Source organism: Plecotus auritus (assembly GCF_963455305.1).
Source record: "Plecotus auritus genome assembly, chromosome: 2".
Classification (NCBI taxonomy): Eukaryota; Metazoa; Chordata; class Mammalia; order Chiroptera; family Vespertilionidae; genus Plecotus; species Plecotus auritus.
This window is the reverse complement of record NC_137771.1, coordinates 195289084-195310409: the sequence shown is the minus strand read 5'-3', so window position 1 is coordinate 195310409 and position 21326 is coordinate 195289084. Positions and strand designations below refer to the sequence as shown.

Below are 21326 nucleotides of genomic sequence, written 5' to 3'. Positions count from 1 at the left end.
AAATCAATTTGCAAATCAATAGAAAAAAATTATTTAAAATTTTCATGTATCTCATAAATTTAAAAAAAAAATCTCTGAGATAAACCATAATTTTAAGAGTAAATTCTTGGGCAGGTTATATAAAATTTAGGACTCATTGATAAAAAAAATATTATGTGTCAAAATGTATGATAGACAGTAATAATACTTAGAGAAACATTACAGAATTGACCTCATCTCCCTAAGAAGTAATACTGAAAATAAATGAGCTAACTATTCAATTCAAGAAGATGGACAAAGTCATAAAAAAGTGCAAAAAACAGAAAATATATTCATTAGGGAAGAAACAATGAAATAGAGAATTAAAATAAAAGCAACTGGATCAAAGGTGAGTTCCATTTTTAGTTTTAGGAGTATATCCCAAGAAACTAGAAACACCAATCAGAAAGTATATATGCACCCCTATGTTCATAATAGCACACTTTACCATAGATAATATTTGGAAACAGCCTAAGTGCCCATCAGTAGATGAGTGGATTAAAAAACTGTGGTACATCTACACAATGGAATACTACACTGTGGTAAAAAAGAAGGAATTCTTACCATTTGCAACAGCATGGATGAACCTGGAGAGCATTATGCTAGACATAATAAGCCAGTCAGAGAAAGATAAATATCACATGATCTCATTCATTTGTGGAATATAATGAACAACATAAACTGATGGACAAAAACAGATCCAGAGACAGAGAAGCATCGATCAGACCATCAAACCTCAGAGGGAAAGTAGGGGATGGTGGGGTAAGGGGGAGAGACCAACCAAAGGACTTGTATGCATGCATATAAGCATAACCAATGGACACAGGACACCAGGGGGTGAGAGCATGAGTGGGAAGCGGGGGGCAATGGGGGATAAGGACACATATTTAATACCTTAATCAATAAAGGGAAAAAAAGAAAAAAAACTATTGGAATGCTTAATAGAACCAAAATTTTGTTCTTTAAAATGACTAATGAATAGAAAACCCTGTGACAAAAAAGAAACAAAGCAAAATGAGAGAAGATGCAAATAAACAAAACAAAATTCTCTGAATCTCAAATGTTAAGTCTAAAGACTTTATGGTGTAGTTATGTGCTTAGTGAGAAAAATAAGTTTCATACCTTAGGGGTTTTCACCAAGGCCCTCTATATCTAGCTGCTATGGTCTGAATATTTGTGCTACCCCCACCCACACCCCCAAAGTCATACGGTGAAATCCTAATCAAAGATGATGTCATTAGGAGGTGGGGCTTTTGGGAGGCGCTTAAATCACGAGGGCAGAGCCTTTATAACAGGCTAAGTGCCTTCAAGAGTCCTCCAGAAGATCCCTGGCCCCTTCCACTATGTGAGGACACACAGAGAGGGCACCAGATGAACCAGAAAGAGGGTCTTCACAAGAAATTGACCATGTTGGCTCCTTGATCTTGGACTTTTCAACTTGCAGAACTGTGAGATATAAGTTTCTGTTGTTTATAAGCTACACAGTCTGTGTTGTTTTGTCATAGCAACCAAAATGAGCTTTTGTATAGAAAAAAAATCCTTAATTTATAAGGCAAGAGGACTATGAAAGCCTACTCTTGGTGGGAGTAAGCAATTACAACAGGCACACAGTGCCTGAAGGCTGAGGATGCTAAACATCTTGTAATAAGTTGGGCAGCACTACATGACCTAGAATTGTTTGCCCAATACACCAGTAGGTTGAGGACAAATTGCTGACTTGCCCAGGAGTCCCTCTGTTTGGTTTATAGTCCAGTGTTTTGTTTTTTTTTCCACTGCATCACCTTTGTCATGAAGGAATATAATTTTATAGAAAATAACTCCTAACAGAATCTTAAGGGAAACAAACACTTGTATAGGTATCTTGTTGAGAAAAGAGTACCCAAAATTTACAAATCAGTGATATAAGAGAAAATAAAAGAATTATTTGCATGCTTGCTCTTATATCAGGTAATGTGCAAATAGCTGTCATATGCATGACACTTATTTTAAAACTAGAGGCCCAGTGCATGAAATTCATGAACAGGGTGGAGTGGTCCCCTCAGCCCGGCCTGCACCCTCTCCAATCAGGGACCCCTTCAGGGGATGTCCAACTGCTGGTTTAGGCCCGATCCCTGCAGGGACATCCCTCTTGAAATCTGGGACTGCTGGCTCCTAACCACTCTCCTGCCTGCCGGCCTGGTTGCCCCCCAACTACCCTCCTGCTGGCCTGGCTGCCCCCCAACTGTCCCCTGCTGGCCTGCTTGCCCCCAACTGCACCCCCCGCCCCCGCTGGCCTGCTTGTCCCTAATTGCCTCTGCCTTGGCCCTGCCACCATGGCTTCGTCTGGAAGGACATCCAGTCTCCGGGTTTAATTAGCATATTACCCTTTTATTAGTATAGATGGTACTAACTTAAGAAAATTCTGTTGTTGGCCATTAAACCTCACTCCTTCCCCACCCCTTTGCTGCCTTTTGTGATGCAGAATCAGGGAAAAGGGCAGAGAAAAGTAGAATTTGAAATGAATCTGCAGTGAAAATGTTAAATTTTCCTCAGGAGAGAAGAAGGCCTAGAAGTAGGAGGAAAAGGGAATACAAGGAAGAAAATAAGCTCAAATTTCCAGGGAAATTTTGTTTTGGGAGTGGGAGCAATGCTCTGAGAGAGCTGGGAGATGGGAGAAATAGCAAAGGAAAAGGATTACAAAAGATGTCGCCATGGGCTTGGAGTGAGTTCCCACACAGTATTCTGTGAAAGATGAATATAAAGATTGGAATCATTTTTGTTTACTTTTGGCTGTTGGATCAGATTCATTTGAATATGACCTAGTGGTTCAGACCTGGTCACAGACCCCCTGATATAAAATTGGGTAACACATGTTAAATCATAAAAATTCTAAGTGGATAATTACCATCTTCATTTCATAAGTGAGGAAATTAAGGCTCAAAGATGCAGTGTTCTCTCCAAATTACTCTGATTATAAATGGTGAAACGAATTTCTAACACAGGTCTATCTGATGTCAATGTATATGCTTGCATATTGTATTATCTGCCTATTTTATATGAGATAATATTAAAGTACTTTGTGTTTGACTAGGACAAGTGTCCCAGAAGTAGGTTCTGTTTGTAGCTGAGCCAGTAGAGCTTATAATACACTACCCCCACCTCCACCCCAAATCACATTGAAGTGTTCATCTTCACCTGACCCCTTACTTCTATTCTGACATACTCCATCCCAGTATTGGCTCAACACGAGCTGTGGAATCAGACACACCTAAGGGTAAGACCTGGCTCTCAGCTACTAGCTCTGTGATCTCAGTTTCTTCAAAACTAAACGGATGGTTATCCCTCTCCATACTCATAAGGTTTTTGTGGAGATTCAGTGAACATACAACTAGGAGTACCCAGAATAGAGGAAGTGTTCAATAGATGGTTCCTCCTCTCCTTCCACATTATTGTTATCTCCCAACAATGAAAGGTGTTCCCAACCAGAAGGCTGACCAAGTGCACACAGCACCAAATCCAGGTCACGTTTCACTTCATCTATCCTCTGTACCCTCCCTGGAGGGGACTGGGAGACCAAAAAAAAAAAAAAAAAAAAAAAAGGCGTATTGCTGGCAGATAGTATAAGGAGCTTATAGGGAAGGGGGGAATCTTCAAAAAGGGGAAGCAAATGATACATAAACCAAATCAGTGTCACAATTCATCCTGAAGATACCAAGATACCTTCATCTCAGTTCACAGAGCAATCAGGAGAAAATTGAATTTAATAGGTTGAATCAAATTATTAAGTCACAAAAGAAACTTACTTTTTAAGGCAGTCTGTGATGGTTCTCTTTTTAAAACAAAGATCCTATAGCAATCTCTCAAATTTATGATTCATAGACTTGGGAGTTTTTACATTGATTTTTCTCAAAATAGGAAGTGCTTGACCCCTGTTTTCTACTTATATGTCCATTTTAACTAGTCATTTCCAGTTTTGACATAGCTATGACTTTGTAGGGGGTTTTAAGAATAAATAGGAATTGGAAATGCAAAGTGGGTGTTACTGTCTGAGACACAGAGAGGCTACAACATAACTACTAAAATTATCTCTGCCTCCTACACCCCAGCTTCTGTGGTGGAGCTCCTAAGAACTCAGTGAGGACACGTATTTGACCCAAGGCCTTCTGTCTGAAGCCCTGGTTACTTATGGTCCACTCCCCTTCACTTTTGCTTTATCCAAACAGAGAATTTGAAGTCATTTATTCAAATGGCTTTGAGGAAAATAAGGGAACCTCGCCACCTGGTGGAAGCTCAAGGTATGTGTAAGGATTGCCTTCCATGATGCTACTCAAGCCTGCCAAGGCACCTCTCAAACTGCTGAGCTAGCCTCTCCTCAAGGGTCATTGTCTTAAAAAGCTCCTTTCTCTGCCCAGATCCATCCTAATAAAACTGAACTAGCAGTTTTTTCCTCTATTCTTCAAGCGAGGTGGTTTCATGGGGCAGAGTCCAATAACAATGGGCCAGAACGCCTCAGATCTTATTTAATTTTCAAAAAGATCCAATATTCAGTACTCATGCCCTTTAGGAAAGAATTAACAGTTGGCCATAAAATTGTCATTCTAAGATATCCACGTCATAGTTGCCTCCTGTATCTTGAGCTTCATCTCTAAAGCAGAGAATGGAACACGTAGGCATCCCTATTTTTTAAACAAATTATGCAGTTGAAACGTTGCATGTGAATTGTATTTTTGAATTTCTAACCATAATGGTGACCTGATACATTGTTTCCTCAGGGTCTTAATTGATAAATCACAGTTTTTGAAATTTAGTTTTCTCAACTCTAGAGGCTCTATTCATGATTTTCAATTGCCTGCCGGTGGATATGTGCCCAGCTAGCTGTAGCAGAATCACTTGGGGAAATTACAACACAAACGCAAAAGGATTCCTGGGCCCCTCTCCAAAGATTCTGATTCAGTAGGTCTGTGGCGAAGCCCAGGCATCAGCACTTCATTTAAAAAAAAAAAATCTTTATTGTTGAAAGTTTTACATATTTTCCCCCATTGACCTATCCCCACCCATTCCTGCCCGCCCCCTTCACATCCCCATGCCCCCCTCTCCGCCCCCACCGCCCCCCGCTCCTATTGTTTGTATCCATTGGTTAGTCTCAGGCATTGAAAGAGCATCTGGTGATACTCCAGTTGCAATGAGGTAGATTCACAATGGGTAGGGGCAAGTGATGTTCACCAGATTGATACTCTGTGCCAGTGCTGGGTCTGAGGCCACTCAGCAAATGTCCCAGGGTCTAACTGCCACCTGTTGAGTGCTCACAAACCTTTGGGGTCAGGTCGGATTTCAGGGAGTCATCAGGGTAAGGTCAGCAGAGTTCTTTGGGCCCAAACAGACCAAGATTTGGCTGTGTGAAGGGCTCTGCACTGTTCAGGCATGAGAGACAAAAATGTTCCTTGTTTTAGAGCCACACAACTTAGTCTGTCCCAGATGCTACCTAGAGCCAGATCTCAGCAGAGTGGGGTCAGCATTCAGGGCTCCATCAAATCTCAGGAAAGCAATGATGGAAAATTGCTGATGAACCTATTCAGGTTAGTGTAGTATATATATACACAGTATATGTACATATGGTATATATCAAATCTCAGGAAAGCAATGATGGAAAATTGCTGATGAACCTATTCAGGTTAGTGTAGTATATATATATACACAGTATATGTACATATGGTATATATCAAATCTCAGGAAAGCAATGATGGAAAATTGCTGATGAACCTATTCAGGTTAGTGTAGTATATATATATACACAGTATATGTACATATGGTATATATCAAATCTCAGGAAAGCAATGATGGAAAATTGCTGATGAACCTATTCAGGTTAGTGTAGTATATATATACACAGTATATGTACATATGGTGTGTATATATATATATATATATATATATATATATATATGTATATGTATATATGTATATATATATTTGTGTGTGTGTGTGCAGATCATCTAGCCCCGTGGTCGGCAAACTGTGGATCGCGAGCCACATGCGGCTCTTTGGCCCCTTGAGTGTGGCTCTTCCACAAAATACCACGGTCTGGGCAAGTCTATTTTGAAGAAGTGGTGTTAGAAGAAGTTTAAGTTTAAAAAATTTGGCTCTCAAAAGAAATTTCAATTGTTGTACTGTTGATATTTGGCTCTGTTGACTAATGAGTTTGCCGACCACTGATCTAGCCAATTAAAAAGGCCCCAAAATAACTGGCTGGTTGGTCCATGTCAACCAATTGCACATTTGTTACAGATACAAAAATTCTGTCATTTTCTTGAAGCTCATATATTCCACCTTGATAGATGGAATAGAGTCCATATTGTGAATCTTTAGACCAACAACTATTCCTAGCACTTTTCATCAGCAGTATAGGGTCAGCATAGGTTGTGACTTTGTAAATATACTGTACCATTTGTTTGTTTTTCTTTCTGTTCCCTACTGTTGAATCATCCTCAGATTCCAGAAATCGAAAGTATGTTTGGGAATAGATATAATAAAAACCCGTTTGTTGGATAATTAACTCTCCTTTTCTCAGGTGAAAATTACTCAAGAATGAATGTCCTCTTCTTGATGACTCCCAGGAGGTTATTTTATGGCCCAAAATGTTTCCATCCATGGAGCCTGGAGGAAGGTTAGAGAGAAAGAAAGTTTACAAAAGCGAGTTTGTAGCAAAGCAAGGCGTTTCCAACAGCTGTTGCTAGCCTATTTTTGGTTGGTACTGCAAAGGATTTCAATCAAATATAAAACTTCTTGCTCCTCTATTCTTACAAGGATTCTAAATTCTAGTCATAGCGAAATCTGAAGGCTTCTGTGTTATTGTGGCCTGTTAGGAGTGCCTTATTTTTCTGTGCCTCGTCTGCCACTCATGCCACATCTGCCACACTTATCTCCCAGTAGTAGCACAGGGGAAGATTCACTCAGACGGCAATCTTTACTCCTGGGCAGAACTTCTGTCCCCAGCCCCTACCTCTCTCCTATGCTGGTGAGCTCAAATGAACAGTATATAGGGAAACCAAAAGAAACGTATCTACTTCTTAAGCCTGGCGCTCAGAACTTCTTGCTATTCCTTTGGATCACTTTGGATTCCCTCCTTGGTCTTTCTCAGCAGTCAAAGGCACCATCCAAACTGAAGGCATCTCTAGTCTACAATTAGAGCACAGGTTTGGCAAAGAGATCCCAGATTTAAAGAGCTCCAGACCTTTGGACTTTTAAGTCCTAGAGACTGAATGAAAAAGGGTCCTGCAAAATATGATATTCCTTTAAACTTTGAGCTCATCTCCATGAATGATATAAAATTTAGGTTTTTCAAGAGTTTAAAATAACTATCACATTGGTTGATGAGCAGTAAACACTAATATTGGAATAATGATCTCACTCGTATGCAAAACATGTTAATTATTTATAAAACACAAGTCCAGGAATATGATAGGAAGGCAACTACCTAGAAAAAAAACAGAACAATAAACAAACCTCTCAAAACACCCCAATAATGCTTTCATCCATTAACTGCCTGAAATTTCTTTAACTTGGGACAAAACCTTTTCCAATAATAAAAGGGTCTTCTTAATGAGTACTTACAATCCACCAGGCATTTTGCATGTGTTACTCTTTTATGAGGGAAAGATTATCTCTACTTTGTTTAAAGATTATCTCTATTTTGTATAAGCAACTGAAGCTTAGTTTGGTTAAGTAATTTGCTCAAAACATATGTCTGGGTAAGGAGGGCTGGGATTCCAAAGTGGGTATTTAGACTATAAGACCGGTGCACTTAACTACAGCACTCTGTGGACATCTGCTCTGACAGTTAAAAATTAGGTTTAACATATTTGGTTAAACTATGTGAAACTGACATTTTTGTAAGTGAAAAACAGTCAAATATTGGCAACTTCCTACGGTTCAACCAAATATAATGTCACAAGAATGCTCAGTGACTCATGGTGAAAGCAAATGACGAATTTAGAACTTTGAAGAGAAAAAATTGGTCAAAGTGAGAAAGAGAAATGACTTTAAGAAGAAAAAGAGCAAAAATGGGGGCATGGGAAACTCAAATATAACATTCTCCAACGTTATCATTTCTCTGAGGCCAGTTATGCCAGGGCAGTAATTGAGCTATTTGATCATCTTGCTTCTGAAAAGAGTCAGTCTGAGATCTGATTCCTGCTGAGCATTTTGTAGATAGCTATATACACATTTTAGGTACAAGTTAAAAGAATACATTATTTGGGACATAGTCTTCCATTGCCTTCCTTTGAAACCATGTATTTGTTGTTTCTCTTACTTGGAACTGGGAGTGTGGCCGTGCTCTGAGTTTTCCCTGTTAGGTGAGCTGCTACTCTCTGAAGTCCTTTTCTAGTCACTAGCGGAGGACCATCTTGTTGCTTTTCTAAAAGAGAAATGACAACGTATCATCAGCACTTGTCCAACTACCTCTCATATTGCAGCTCACAGCTGTTGTCAATGAGGCCCTGTGAGCACGCTGGGCTTCCAAAGTTGATCATATGGCTTTTCATAAAAACAGCCTACAGTTCACTGTGATGATCAGTGTACTTCAAGTTATGTTTAACTTGCAAAGTACTTTAGATGGGAAGAATAAGCAGTAACGTGGGTTATAATTTATCAGCGTCTCAGAAGTCATTACGGTGAATATAACAAAGGGAAGGTTATGGCCCTTCCCAAAAATACCCAAACAAACAAACAAAAAACTGTGGACCTGCAGTAATCGCGCTGAGTCATTTAAAGTGCACAAATAACCAGGTATTGGCAAGTTTCCATTTTGAGTTATATATAGAATGCTACCAATTTCATCATCTCTATTTTTTCCTATTTGCTAGCTACTAGTGATTCTTAAAGGAGTAGCAGTGGTAACCATTGTCCATAGATGCTATAAGCTGGCATCTAATAGTCATTCCCCTCCCCTCCCCTGACCTCCCCAAAGGAACATGGATTGACATACTGATCACGATAATCAGTACCTGAGCATCTAAATCACGGATTCACTACATCTTAACAAACAAATAACTTACTGACCAGCATCCAAGTACTTAAAAATTACAGATTGAACAAACAACTCTTAAAAAATCAGTTCGAACTTCCCAAGTGTGCGTCCATTGGTTTTTAAAACGCAAGGCACTGCACTAGGACCTACAGAGGCAGCAAAGATTAATCACTGATTACACTGACTGAGTCCTTAAGGGACTTAAACAGTCTTTGGGGGAAGATATGAATTAGAAAGTGAAAATTTATCTGTTAGAAAAGGAAATAAAGGGTGATGGCTATTCAGAGGGAAAGAGTCCTACTTATTGGGAAGCTGAGGCCAGGGGAGTGTTTGTGCTAAGGCCCCTTCCATTCACTTAAACAAACCAAAGCGCCCACCATGTCTATGAAAGGCACTCTTCCAGGGACAAGAAAAAAGAATTATAAACAAACAGGCCCAAGAAAGTGCAAGGATAATGATCTGAACAGGGTGAAGATGGGCTGGCTTGGGGTCCAATAGAATGGGAAGAAGCTCATCGCAGGGTGCACACAGCATTCCTGGGACAAAGGCATGAGAGGAATTCAGTTTCAGGTTTGAATGAGCCAAAGTATAGAGGATTTGAATGTCAGACTAAGAGATTTGGATTTTGTAGGGTGTGGGAAAACTCTGAAAGGTTTTGCTCAGGGAAGTGAAGAGATATGTTTTGTGCTTTAGGCTAATCTATCTCTCAGAGTAAGGTTGGATGGATAGAAGATGAGAGGCCTGGAGACTGGCAAGTTAATCAAACTATTATACCAGGACTGAGAACAGTAAGCTTTAATCTAGGCCAGTAGAAGAGGAAACTAAGAGGTGATAAAATTCCATAGAGGAAAATGAATGGGACATGGGAATCTCTTCTCATTTCTTCTAATTTTGTATTAATTGTTACTTACTCAGGATAGGTGGGCATCTATATGGCACTGAAGACCAAGCATGGCATGGAGATGCATAGTCATTTATATATTATTCTCAGGATTCTCAGCTTTCAAGGTTGATGTGTCCATTTACTTATAACCTCCCTTGTTAAATAATTCATAATGCTTTGCCTGTCCTAGACCTCACCACTTTGTTTTTAAGTATTCAATAACAAAATCCAATTATAAATATCTTGCATTTGAAGTCATTGCAAGGATATGGGAAAGCCAAGCTTTGAAAGCAAATCCTAAAGAGAGGAAATTTCCAACTGGCTATAGCAAACACCTCCCAGGAAGGAAACTTGCAAATATGTATACTTGGGTGTCATGGATATGTCTTGGTATACTGAGAAGTACCTGATTTCTATACCTTATTAGGATGAGTAAAAAATAGTATTTTTCTTCTAATACTGAACATAGTACATGCATCTACTGTAGACGATGGATCTGGTGTGCCTCATCAGAAGAGTTGGGGTGCTCAACACTCTCACAACCACTTTTGCCTTTGGGGAAATGATCAGATGCTTGGACCCTGGGACGAGGTCTTGCCCTCTCTGCCAGGTTGACGTGCTCCAGTATATATACTCAGGCCTGTGTGGCGATTAGTATGGAAAAATGGGGCTATAGAAAACCAGGTGCAAAAAAGTAGTCAATTTACTCCAGTAATTTTATTTACATATTTATTCAATCAAAATTATGTATGGAGAACCTTCTATGTAGAGAGAGATGGTGTTAGTACAAGATTGTGCATGCACTAACTACCAATGAATTGTGCTCTTTATTTTATTTATTTATAATATATTTTCATTGATTTCAGAGAGGAAGGGAGAGGGAGAGATAGAAACATCAACAATGAGAAAGAATCATTGATCTGCTGCCTCCTGCATGCCCCACACTGGGGATCAAGCCTGAAACCCAGGCATGTGCCCTGACCAGGAATCAAACCATGGCACCCTGGTTCATAGGCCGATGCTCAACCACTGAGCCACACCGGCTGAGCTGAATTGTGCTCTGTAAATGATTGTTTGCTATGTGAATTTCACCTGAATTAAAACACACACACAGAGAACTTACATGCATATATGCAAAGCCCATGGACACAGACAACAGTGAGGTGAAGGCCTGGGTTGGGGTGGGAGCTGAGTGGAGATGGGCAAAGAGGAGTAATGGAGGACATCTGTAATACTTTCAACAATAAAAGTATATTTTTTAAAAGAACCTTCTATATAGAAAGAGATGGTGTTGGCACAACATTGTCAATGCACTCACTACCACTGAATGGTGCTCTTTAATGATTGTTTATTATGTGGATTTTGTTTTAATCAAAATATGCACACACACACACACACACACACACACACACACACTGAAGATGGTACAGACAAGGGCAGGGACCTACTAGGTTTGAGGCACAGGGTTAGGTGCTAGGTATAGAGACGGGGAGAGAAACAGACACATGTTCTGTCTTTGTGAATTTCTGATCTAGTAAGGAATCAGACACAGAGATAATATATACATAAATGAACAAGGTAAGTGTGATAGAGATAACAAGGTGCAGGGGAACTTACTTAGAAAGGTGGCCAGGGAAGGTCTGACAATTAGGTGATGGGGATGGAGAATGAGAAGGAGCCCATTATATGAACAGCCAGAGACAAAAGAAGCCAGCCTGGGCAACAGCACTGAAGGGAGTGTGGGTCAAGAGAAGGCTGCTGATCATGAACAGGAAGAGAGGTGGCTGTGGCATGGGGACCATAAGATGAGAATTGTGGATGGGTAGGAGGATTGTTGGGAAAGGTATGAGGGAGTGAGGCGTTTCTGTATAAGGAAAGGCATAGAGCCTGTGGTGGTCAGAAGCAGAGGGGATGAGTAACGTGGGGCCCTTATTTATCTTACTTTCAGCCAGTTCTAGAAAGGATTTAGATGGCTTATTTACAACACATTAGAAGGTTAAAAAATAAATAATTAAAGAAATTGAGGGGAAAGGAAAATCCAATAAGATTCAGCTGAAAAAAAAGTTCTGGCCATAGGTGGGCCACAGGGTTGGTTCTGAGCTTTCTAGCTCTCAATGCAAAAAGGGAAATAGAATCGAGTAGCTTGAAATGCTGAGCAGCTGATCAGAGGTAGGATGTGTCAATGGAGCAGAAAGGAAGAGGATAGAGAGGCCTTCACCCTGCCATGAAGTGGAGAGTAGAAAGTTAAAATAAAAATACTACCTGGAACTGTAGAAATGGTTTCTTCATAGGTTCCCAAACTTATCTGCAAATAGTATTGAATAAAGTTTGTTAATTTCCCTAAAAATTTAAAACTGACTATAGAATGTCTATGGCTCTTTTTACTGATGCCTAACAGGACATTTCTATGTAAGATGACAACGTAGGAAGCAGGGTAAATATTGAAGAGCCATCCCCACGTGGTGATCAAAGAATGGTCCTCTGTGTGGGAAACTTCTGTTTCTGGATAAAGTCTTTGAAAGTCCACATCTGGAGCAGCACAGGAGGAAGGAGCCTCCTGCCAAGTTAGGTCAGCCGCGTCCTGCACAGACCTCTTTGTGGCTGGTGGATGAGGCGGACACGTCACCTCATTTCCTCTATGGTGTGTGAGTGTGTGTGAGTGTGTGTGTGTGTGAGTGTGTGTGAGTGTGTGTGTGTGTGTGTGTGTGTGTGTGTGTGTGTGTGTTTGTGTGTGTAAAGGGCTCTGTGTAATGGAGCCCAGGGTCTTTAAGTGATTGGACAGCCCCAAGCCTCTCTCTCTGGGTGCCCACAGACAACCACAGCTCATCAAGGTGTGACCTGACCACACCATGTCCTGCTCTCATTTCTGAGAATGTGGCTGAGGCATTCTTAACATAAAGGTATTTTACCAAGTTCCCACACCTTTACTAAAACTCTAGCATCACCCTCTTTGTACTCACCAGTGGAAAAAAACTGTAAGGAAAAAAACTGTAAGAAAGAGCAAACATTGAGCCTTTCTATGAATTAAACAGGTCTTGTCTTGGCTCGTCCACAGCTTCTAAATTCCCCTCCATTGGATTCTGTCACCAGGGGGTTTTGCCCATCACTGCCCTCATTTCCTGTCACTGTTGTTAATTGGGCAACTACTCCCTTCCCCTGTACTCCCATCCCAAGTCAGAAGCTCTCTGCTTCTGCATCTGCCTCAAGCCCTGACTCCAGGTGATGAGGGGACTGCCTGTAGTCCAATGGGCACTAATACAGGAAAGCGAGAGGTGGCCTCAGCAATATTTTCGCTCTCTCTCTCTCTCTCTCTCTCTCTCTCTCTCTCTCTCTCTCTCTCATTCTGGAACAGAAAGGAAGGAAGAAGGAGGATCAGCAGGAAGGAGAGAGGATAATTCCTAGAGTGTGGGAGTATGGTCAGATGGCCTAGATTCAAATCTGTCAATTGTTAGCTCTGGGAAATTTTTCTCAAGTCACTTAACTGATGTAAACTTTAACTCCTTCATCTGTGTTTTAAAAAAGAGGAAGAGGATAATGATTTATTCCTCATAGAGATAATTAAAGGAGGTGATATATGTAATGGGTATAGGATGTTCACTGGAAATAGTCTGTTTAATTAATGGTCCCTGGAAAAAAATGGGACATCCTTTTCCCCTGCACTCTTACCCACCCCTCTGTGACCTTCCCAGCTTCCTCTAGTCTAGCTGGGGGTAGGGCATGAGCATGGGAAGGAGAGCAAGAGTAGCAGGAAACCCATCCCCACTTCTCTTATCTCCCCGCTTCCAGCCCCAGCATCCAGCCCCACTTCTCAGTCCCCAAACCTGTTAGTTCACCACCCCCTTACCCCCAGGGTCTGTGGAGTCCCATTCCTAGATTCCTCAGGACCCTTCCACAACCCTGGGCCTTTCCTGGTCCTTGTCACTTGGGGTGCTGAAGTCACAGCTGCTCATGCATGCAGTGGGTGCCCTGCCCAGGCCACACCTCCAGGGCAGCCACGCAGTACAGGTGTTTGCAGGACTCCCAGGTGGACATCTAATAATTTCATTTCTCATACAAATAGCATCATAAGCCCTAGCCAGTTTGGCTCAGTAGATAGAATGTCAGCCCTCAGACTGAAGTGTCCTGGGTTCAGTCCCGGTGGAGGGCACCTACCTGGGTTGCAGACTCAACCCCCAACCCTGGTTGGGGGATGTGCAGTAAGCAAGCAATTGATGTGTCTCTCTCACATCAAAGTTTCTCTCTGTCTCCCCCTCCCTTCCACTCTCTAAAAATCAATGGAAAAATATCCTCGGGTGAGGATTAACCAAAAAAAACCCACCCCAAAAACAAAAAATAGCATTGTGGGTGATGCCTGGGCTCTATGGGGACGACTGTTGAGGTTTATAAATCAGATCCCTAACTGTCAACAAAACACTGGTTCTATGAGAAGCCAGGCTGAGCACCACATCCTGGACTCACAATCATGCCAGTAAAACACTTCCTCCTTCTGTGCTGGAAATGTCCCCAGGATTTTTAAACAATCCTGGTGCTTACTTCTTTTCAGAGTATTTCCATATCTGTGTCCTCCTCTGACTTTTCTGAGGAAGTTGAAAGTAAATATTACTAAATGCTTTCTTGCCAAGAAGGAACAGCCCGAGAGAAGAAACCTAATCTGACATGTCACAAGGCTGAAGTAAAATTATGTAACTATTATGAAATAACCTGTTAGTTAACATTATGGTTCTGCTAGAGATCCTTTTTAGCAACTTCCATAGACAGAAATACTATAATTTGTCATTTGCTAACTGCAAATTGAGATATCAACTTCAATTTCTCAAAGTATTTCTCTTTCCTGTCCCTTTCCTCTTTGAGATCAACATGTGGGAAGAATATAAAACATCATTAATTGGCCTCTTTCATATTCTGAATAAAAAACCACACACACCCTTCATTGTTGTCCGACTTTGAACACATTGCTCTGCCTGTGCCTCCGTTTCCACAACGTAAGATACAAAGATTAGACTGGATGGGGAGACTGTCTAGAGTAGAGGCATGAACTATAGACCAGAAGTTGTCTAAGGCCCACGGTTTGGTGCTGTTCTGCCTTTCTGCAGTTGTATGAATTTAGGGAAAATCACTTAAGCACCATGGGCCTCAGTTTCCCCTTTTGCAAAACGAACAGTCTAGACGTGACGATCTTAAATATTCCCTCTCCTCTGACCTTCTATGAAAAGCTGGTGAAGTCACCCGAGAGTCCACCTACCTTTCTAACAAACTGTCGTAGCTGCCACTTTAGTTGCCAGCAGGGATTGTTCATATTCTCATCACTGAAGTCCCAAGAGCTGTCATCTTCCTTTAAGAAGCAAGCAATGCTCCTTTTGAAATACTTGTCCTGCATCTAGGACGAGATGGAATATAACACAATATTATGCGCAAGTGCTGTTTGCATTTGTTCATTTAGAGGTTAAAACTATAGAAACTGATGAGAGATTCGGAGAATTCTTGGCACCTTGGATAAGCTCATGGCTTGGAATTAAAGTAGGCCTGCTGTCTTTTGTCCTTTGAATAAAAGTAAGCTGTTGGATACCGTGGAAACATCGCAGGTGTGGGCCAGGCATCCTGAATCACAATGCCTTGACTGGCCCTGCCATCAATTAGTTGTGTGTCCCTCAACAAATGTCTGCTGCTCTTCTGTGTCTGTTCTTCCTCTGAGGTTTGAGCTGGTTCACTGTGGTGATCTTGAGGTCCTGTGCAGTTCCGACATAATGTGGATCCCATTCTAAAGGTGGCAACCCACCTAGATACAAAGTGGGCAGTAGAATGTGTTTAAATATAAGGATACTAAATAAAAAAGTAGCCAAACCATTCGGGGTCCAACTCATGTTCTGTTTCTTGGCCTGAGCTTTGACTGGCTGAGCAGACTCTGACTATTGTGATTTCTACTCTCCTTGGATGATCAAGTGTGACCCCATTGCTACTAAAAAACTGAATGCTGGCTGCCTCATTAAATATCCACGCTAGCTAGGGATTTATTTACCTGCAGAGATTTGAAGGTTTACTACCTCCTCCTGATTGAGAATAAACATTTAGAGTGCCAGATCATTGTTATCAACAAAGTCCTTGCTTGATGTTAAACATAGATGCCCTTACACGCTTGCACACAAGCATGCACATATTCACGAATCCCTAACCATGCAGAGCACTTGAGGCTGATACTGATCTTACAAAAACAGGAAACTCACACAAGGTTGCAGGGTTTTGGTTTGTTTTTGTTTGTTTGTTTGTTTGTTTTTGGTGTCTTATTGCCTGGTTTTATTTTTAACTATTGAGATTAAAAATATGTTATTTTGCAGTACAATGGCCTTTTTGTTCCCCCCCCCCCCCCCCCCCCCCCGGCTATTTGAACTTAGGAAGACTCCAAAGCAGGAAGGAAGGATCACACTTAAGGATAACCCGCCTATTCCAAATCAAAATGACTTAACTGTCTATGAGAGGTTCCAGCCAGAGTCATGCAGTCCTGTACTCAGCCAAGTACTCTATGAACATTTGACCAAGGTCCCTCAAGGGCAAAAACATAAACCTGAGTTAATTCACTCCTCCACACACTCTGGCATTGGACATTCATTTGCTTTTAAATGTTTATTTTCTTTCTTCCTTCATTTAATTACAAGAGGAAAACATTCTTCTGCTCAATGTCGTGGAGGTGACCGCTGGGGCCCCCTGGGCTGACAATGGAATTAGATGCTTCTTTGCCCCTGCTCACCCCGTACTTTTCTATTGTAGACATCTACACTGAGTGGCCAGATTATTATGATCTCTGAACACATAATAATCTGGCCACTCAGTATATATTAGAGGCCTGGTGCATGAATTCGTGCATGGGTGGGGTCTGGCCAGCCTGGCCAGGGGGAGGGGACATGGACGGTTGGCCAACCTGCCTGCTGGTCAAACTCCTGGTCGAGGGAACAATTTGCATATTAGCCTTTTATTATATAGGATATACACTGAGTGGCCAGATTATTATGCATTCAGAGATCATAATAATCTGGACACTCAGTGTATTTGCATCTGCAATTTAAGTGGAAGCTGCAAAGCCTTTCCAAAGAAGAAACTCAATCGCATGTGGTTTAGAAATATGGGAACTTGGCCTGGCACTGCCCTGATGAAACTAAAAACAAAACAAACAAACAAGGCCTAACTGGTTTGGCTCAGTGGGCAGAGCCTTGGCCTGCGGACTAAAAGGTCCCAGGTTCAATTCCAGTCAAGGGCATGTACCTTGGTTGTGGGGCACATCCCCAGTAGGAGGTGTGCAGGAAGCAGCTGATGGATGTTTCTCTCCCATCGATGTTTCTGACTCTCTATCCCTCTCCCTTCCTCTCTGTAAAAAAAATCAATAAAATATATTTTAAAAAAACAACAACAACAAAGAACAGTCTCACAAACTTCTATGAACTTGTTGGGATAAAAGATGTATGTGACACAGAAGGGAGAGAGCAATTTTAACTCTTGCTTCCCAGCAGTTGGAAGCTGCAGAGCATGGGGCAGGGCCAGGGAAAGGCTGAGCTGAGAGCTGCTTAGGAGCAGGAAATGTTATCTCTACAAGGAAGTGGACTTGGAGAGGGGTGGATCCCGAACAGGGGCCAGAAGCAGAGTTCAACTGCTGACGAGTGCCTCTGGACAGCCTCTGGAAATGTTTCAGAAAAACTTTGTTTGGGAGGGAGAACCTGGAAAATAGAGGAAGGTCCTAGGTATCCACGGCAGGGAGGTTGACAAGCTAATGTGGTGCTATTGTTACCTCAAATTCAATGAGGCCTAGGGACATTGAGGACACACAGGCAACCTAGAAAATATAGAGAAGTAAGGAACACTTTTCTAAAAGCAAAGCAAAACAAAACAAAACAAAAGCCTCACCCAAACCATCTAACCCCACCTCCTAGTTAAACTTTCCATAATCTCTCTTTTGTTTACAGGGTTGAGATCAGACTGTGTAGGGGCAGTTTTGTGTAAAAATGTCATGTTCTTTAAGTCTGTGTGACAGTGTTGGAGAGTGGGAATTTTTGAGCGCTCCGGAGAGGCCGTGGACTATGCCCCAGATAGTGTTGTCAGTGCTGACACCAGGCCAGGCCTTGAGATATGGTCTCATGGCCTCTTTCCCCTTGCACCTCACAAAATAGCCTTGCAAGATAAAACACTGTCAGCTTTCTGAAGAACAGGATAAGTTATCCGATAACCCTATAAATAACATGGTCGTCAATAGCATGGCCCTGACATTATTTGGGAAAAACTGTTTTGTCTTCGGTTACTTACTCTGCAAAAACAGGATGTGGTTAATGTGCTTAAAAGTGGTCTTGCACAAAGGGTCGGGGCTGCTCTCTGACCTCCCCCAGGAGAGAGGGCAGTTGCCGGCCGGCAATAAAGGCTCCCTAAATTTTAATTTAGTCGTTCACTCACATTCGCTCCACAACAAAAGTGGATATATGGATAGCATATATATTTTTATGACATTCACTGTAGAAAATTTATAAAATGTAAAAAAATAAAAAAGGGAAAAAGCACCCTACCACAATCCTACCATCTAGAGATCACAATGGCCAACATTTTGGTATTTTTCCTTTTAGATATTTTTATGCATAAATATAGAGTTCTGAGACCAGAAACCCAGCAGGAAAACCCCTACCACCCTCCCATCCCCACGTGTGTCTACAAACCTTGTTCAAAGCTGCTAACTGGACTCATGGGGAAGGCAGATGTGGTAGCATTTTCAAAAATGAATAATGACACCTCCTTTCCACCTCATGATATTCAGATCTACATCTCAGGCTTGGGCTTTCCTCTTGCTAGTCACCTGTGCACTGGGAGCCTGCTCTTCTGTTCCAGAAGCCCTTGGTTCTGTGAAATGGGTTTGCACGACTGCTGTTGGTGGCACTGTCTAGGCAAGAACCAACCAGTATCCGTGGCAGGGCTTGAGTCAGCAGGGTAGACTTCTTTGCTGGCTGGCTCAGAGATTCTGAGGTGGCAGTACTGACCCTCTCTGCTGCCCAGACATTAGTCTCTGACAATCATTTTCTGTAACCCATCCTGGTCTCTAGTGTCATCTATAAAATGTGGGTGTTTAAATTTCCTTCCAACTCACAGGTTTTGATAATATACAATTAGTCAAAAATACATATAAGTTGAGTTGGTTTATTTTTATCAATTTTGCATTTATAGTTCCAAATGGTTTATATAGTTGAGAAATACACAAATTAAAATGGCACTGTTTTTTTTTTTCTTCTCTGTGTCAAATGCACCTGGATTTGTACCTGAACCATCCACAGGCATAGAATGGCAGTTTTATTTTCAATTATTTTAGGATGAGCAGTAAAATGTGAGCTCAGCTAATAACCACTGTTTTACAGACTTCCCCCATTACATGCCTGTGGACAAGCAATAGGCAGAATGCTAGTCCTTTATAAGTCTCACTATTATCAACACACAAATGCAACAGGTCTAAAACCAAAACATCTCTCAGGTAGAGAAAGGAAACATTCACTATAAAGTTTTCAAAGAGGAGCAAGTAGAGAGGCAAAGGAGAGGCAGTTAACATGAGGGTGCTGACAGCTGCTGTGAATCCATATGCATTGTACTGACCTGCTGCAACTCACTGGTGAAATACATGTAAGCCATGGCCACGCAGACACACTGCAGGAACACTGTGAAGGTCAGGATCAGCCAGCACTTCGGCCCGGGACTGGACTTCTCTGGGGCCATTATTGCAGTCATGGTCTGTCAGGAGCAAACCACAAAGCAGCAAACTTACTCAGGGTTGCACTGCAAATACACAGCCAGGATCTGGGTGGAGCTCTATCAGTTCAAAACAAAACTGAAACGTGCTGGGGCGGCAAGAGGAAGCAACATGCTGGGGCAGCCAGGGGTTATGCTTTAAAATACACTGTGGACAGGAGGGGCCCCATGCTGACCTGACAAGCTCAGGGGAGGCCTGCGTGGCAGCCTTGCAAACTCAAGAGACCTAAAATAACCACAAAAGATGGTCTGAAAATTAAATATTTAACTACAAACAGGTTATAGTGGGTAGTCATGTCAGTATTTTCCCTGACAAAGATCAGCTTAGATCTTTACTGAGCCCATTTGTCTTTTTGCCTCTAAGATAACATCTCTGCGAAATGTATGGGTAACTTGTAACTTCCCTTTTTTCAGGATCCCTCGAGGCACAACAAATGGCACCAGGACGTCCCCTCATTGTTATTGTTGTCAAGTTAATTGTCAACTGTTAATTATGTAAAACTATCCTGTATCCATCTGTGTAAAAGAAGCATATGTCCATCATTTCACTTTTTACCCTATCCCAGAGGTTTCCTCACTTTGTTTTATCCCACCTCTTTAATCTATCACCAATGTATTTCATGTAACCCACCTACGTCCCTTCCTTTGATTGCAATGTATAAATACAGATGTAACCCGCCATTCTCCAGAGCATTATCTCGGCTTATGTTGATAGTTTGGCTCAAATAAACTCACAAAAATTCTTTACAAGTTTCAGTGGTTTTTTACGTTAACAATACTTTTAAAGTCTTTTTCAAGTGTGTTTACGTCCTGGGTACATGCTTTGGCTTAGAAGTAGAGCTTCTTTTTAAAAAAATATATATATTTTTTTTTATTGATTTCAGAGAGGGAGAGAGAGAAACATCAATGATGAGAGAGAATCATTGATTGGCTGCTTCTTGCATGCCCCCTACTAGGGATTGAGCCCACAATCGGGCATGTGCCATGGACCAGAATCGAACCTGGGACCGTTCAGTCTGCAGGCCAACGCTCTATCCATTGAGCCAAACTGGCTAGGGTAATATTAATCAATTTTGATTCCTGAGTCCCACCTCCGAGATTCTGATGTAATTGGTCTGGGCCTGGCAGGTTTTTAATCTCCCCAGGTGATTCCAATGTGTAGCCAAAGTGGAGAAGAACTGACCTCTAAAAGGTTTTAGATGTTCAGACTCTCACCTTGTATGAAAGGTCCATTGAAGGCAGAAGTGACTGGATTTCATTGGCTGGATTCTATTATCCTTTCAGTTGGCAACCAGAATCCTTTTCATTCACATAGAACTGATAGATCCTCCTTTCCCCCAACTAGTGGGCGGAGTATGATGCAACCTGCGGCCTGGACATACCTGAGTACCTAACCAGGCACCTTATATGGACTATACATTGAACCACCAATCAGCACCTGCCAAATACCCTGAGCCCTTGTCCCTAAGTACCTGAGTGACTATGTACCTTATATGGACCATACATTAAGCCACCAATCAGCACGTGCCAAGTACACTAAGCCCCCATTCCTTTCCATTCCTCCCCTCAAAAGGCAGGTTCACCTCTGCACGGGTTGCTGTTCTCCCTTTTCGAGACAGCCTGGCATGTCTCTTTCCTCTATTAAAGCCTGCAATC

The 21326-nt window shown here is 41.7% G+C and overlaps 1 protein-coding gene across 2 annotated transcripts; it reads right to left on the bottom strand.

Annotated features, from left to right (window-relative positions):
• Positions 1-4989: 4989 nt before the first annotated feature.
• On the bottom strand, positions 4990-19708 carry TNFSF10 (TNF superfamily member 10). 2 transcript variants are annotated; one of them, XM_080655624.1, is made up of 6 exons: positions 19518-19708; positions 15151-15285; positions 12171-12213; positions 8309-8413; positions 6440-6651; positions 4990-5408 (listed from the first exon to the last, which is right to left on the bottom strand). In XM_080655624.1, exons 1-6 carry the CDS (start codon positions 19647-19649, stop codon positions 5340-5342), a joined length of 696 nt encoding a protein of 231 aa, XP_080511750.1. In that variant the 5' UTR covers positions 19650-19708; the 3' UTR covers positions 4990-5339. The 2 variants fall into 2 exon arrangements, with proteins under 2 accessions (XP_080511750.1, XP_080511749.1); XM_080655623.1 differs by lacking the exon at positions 4990-5408 and having other exon boundaries at positions 6078-6651.
• Between the last annotated feature and the right edge of the window lie 1618 nt (positions 19709-21326).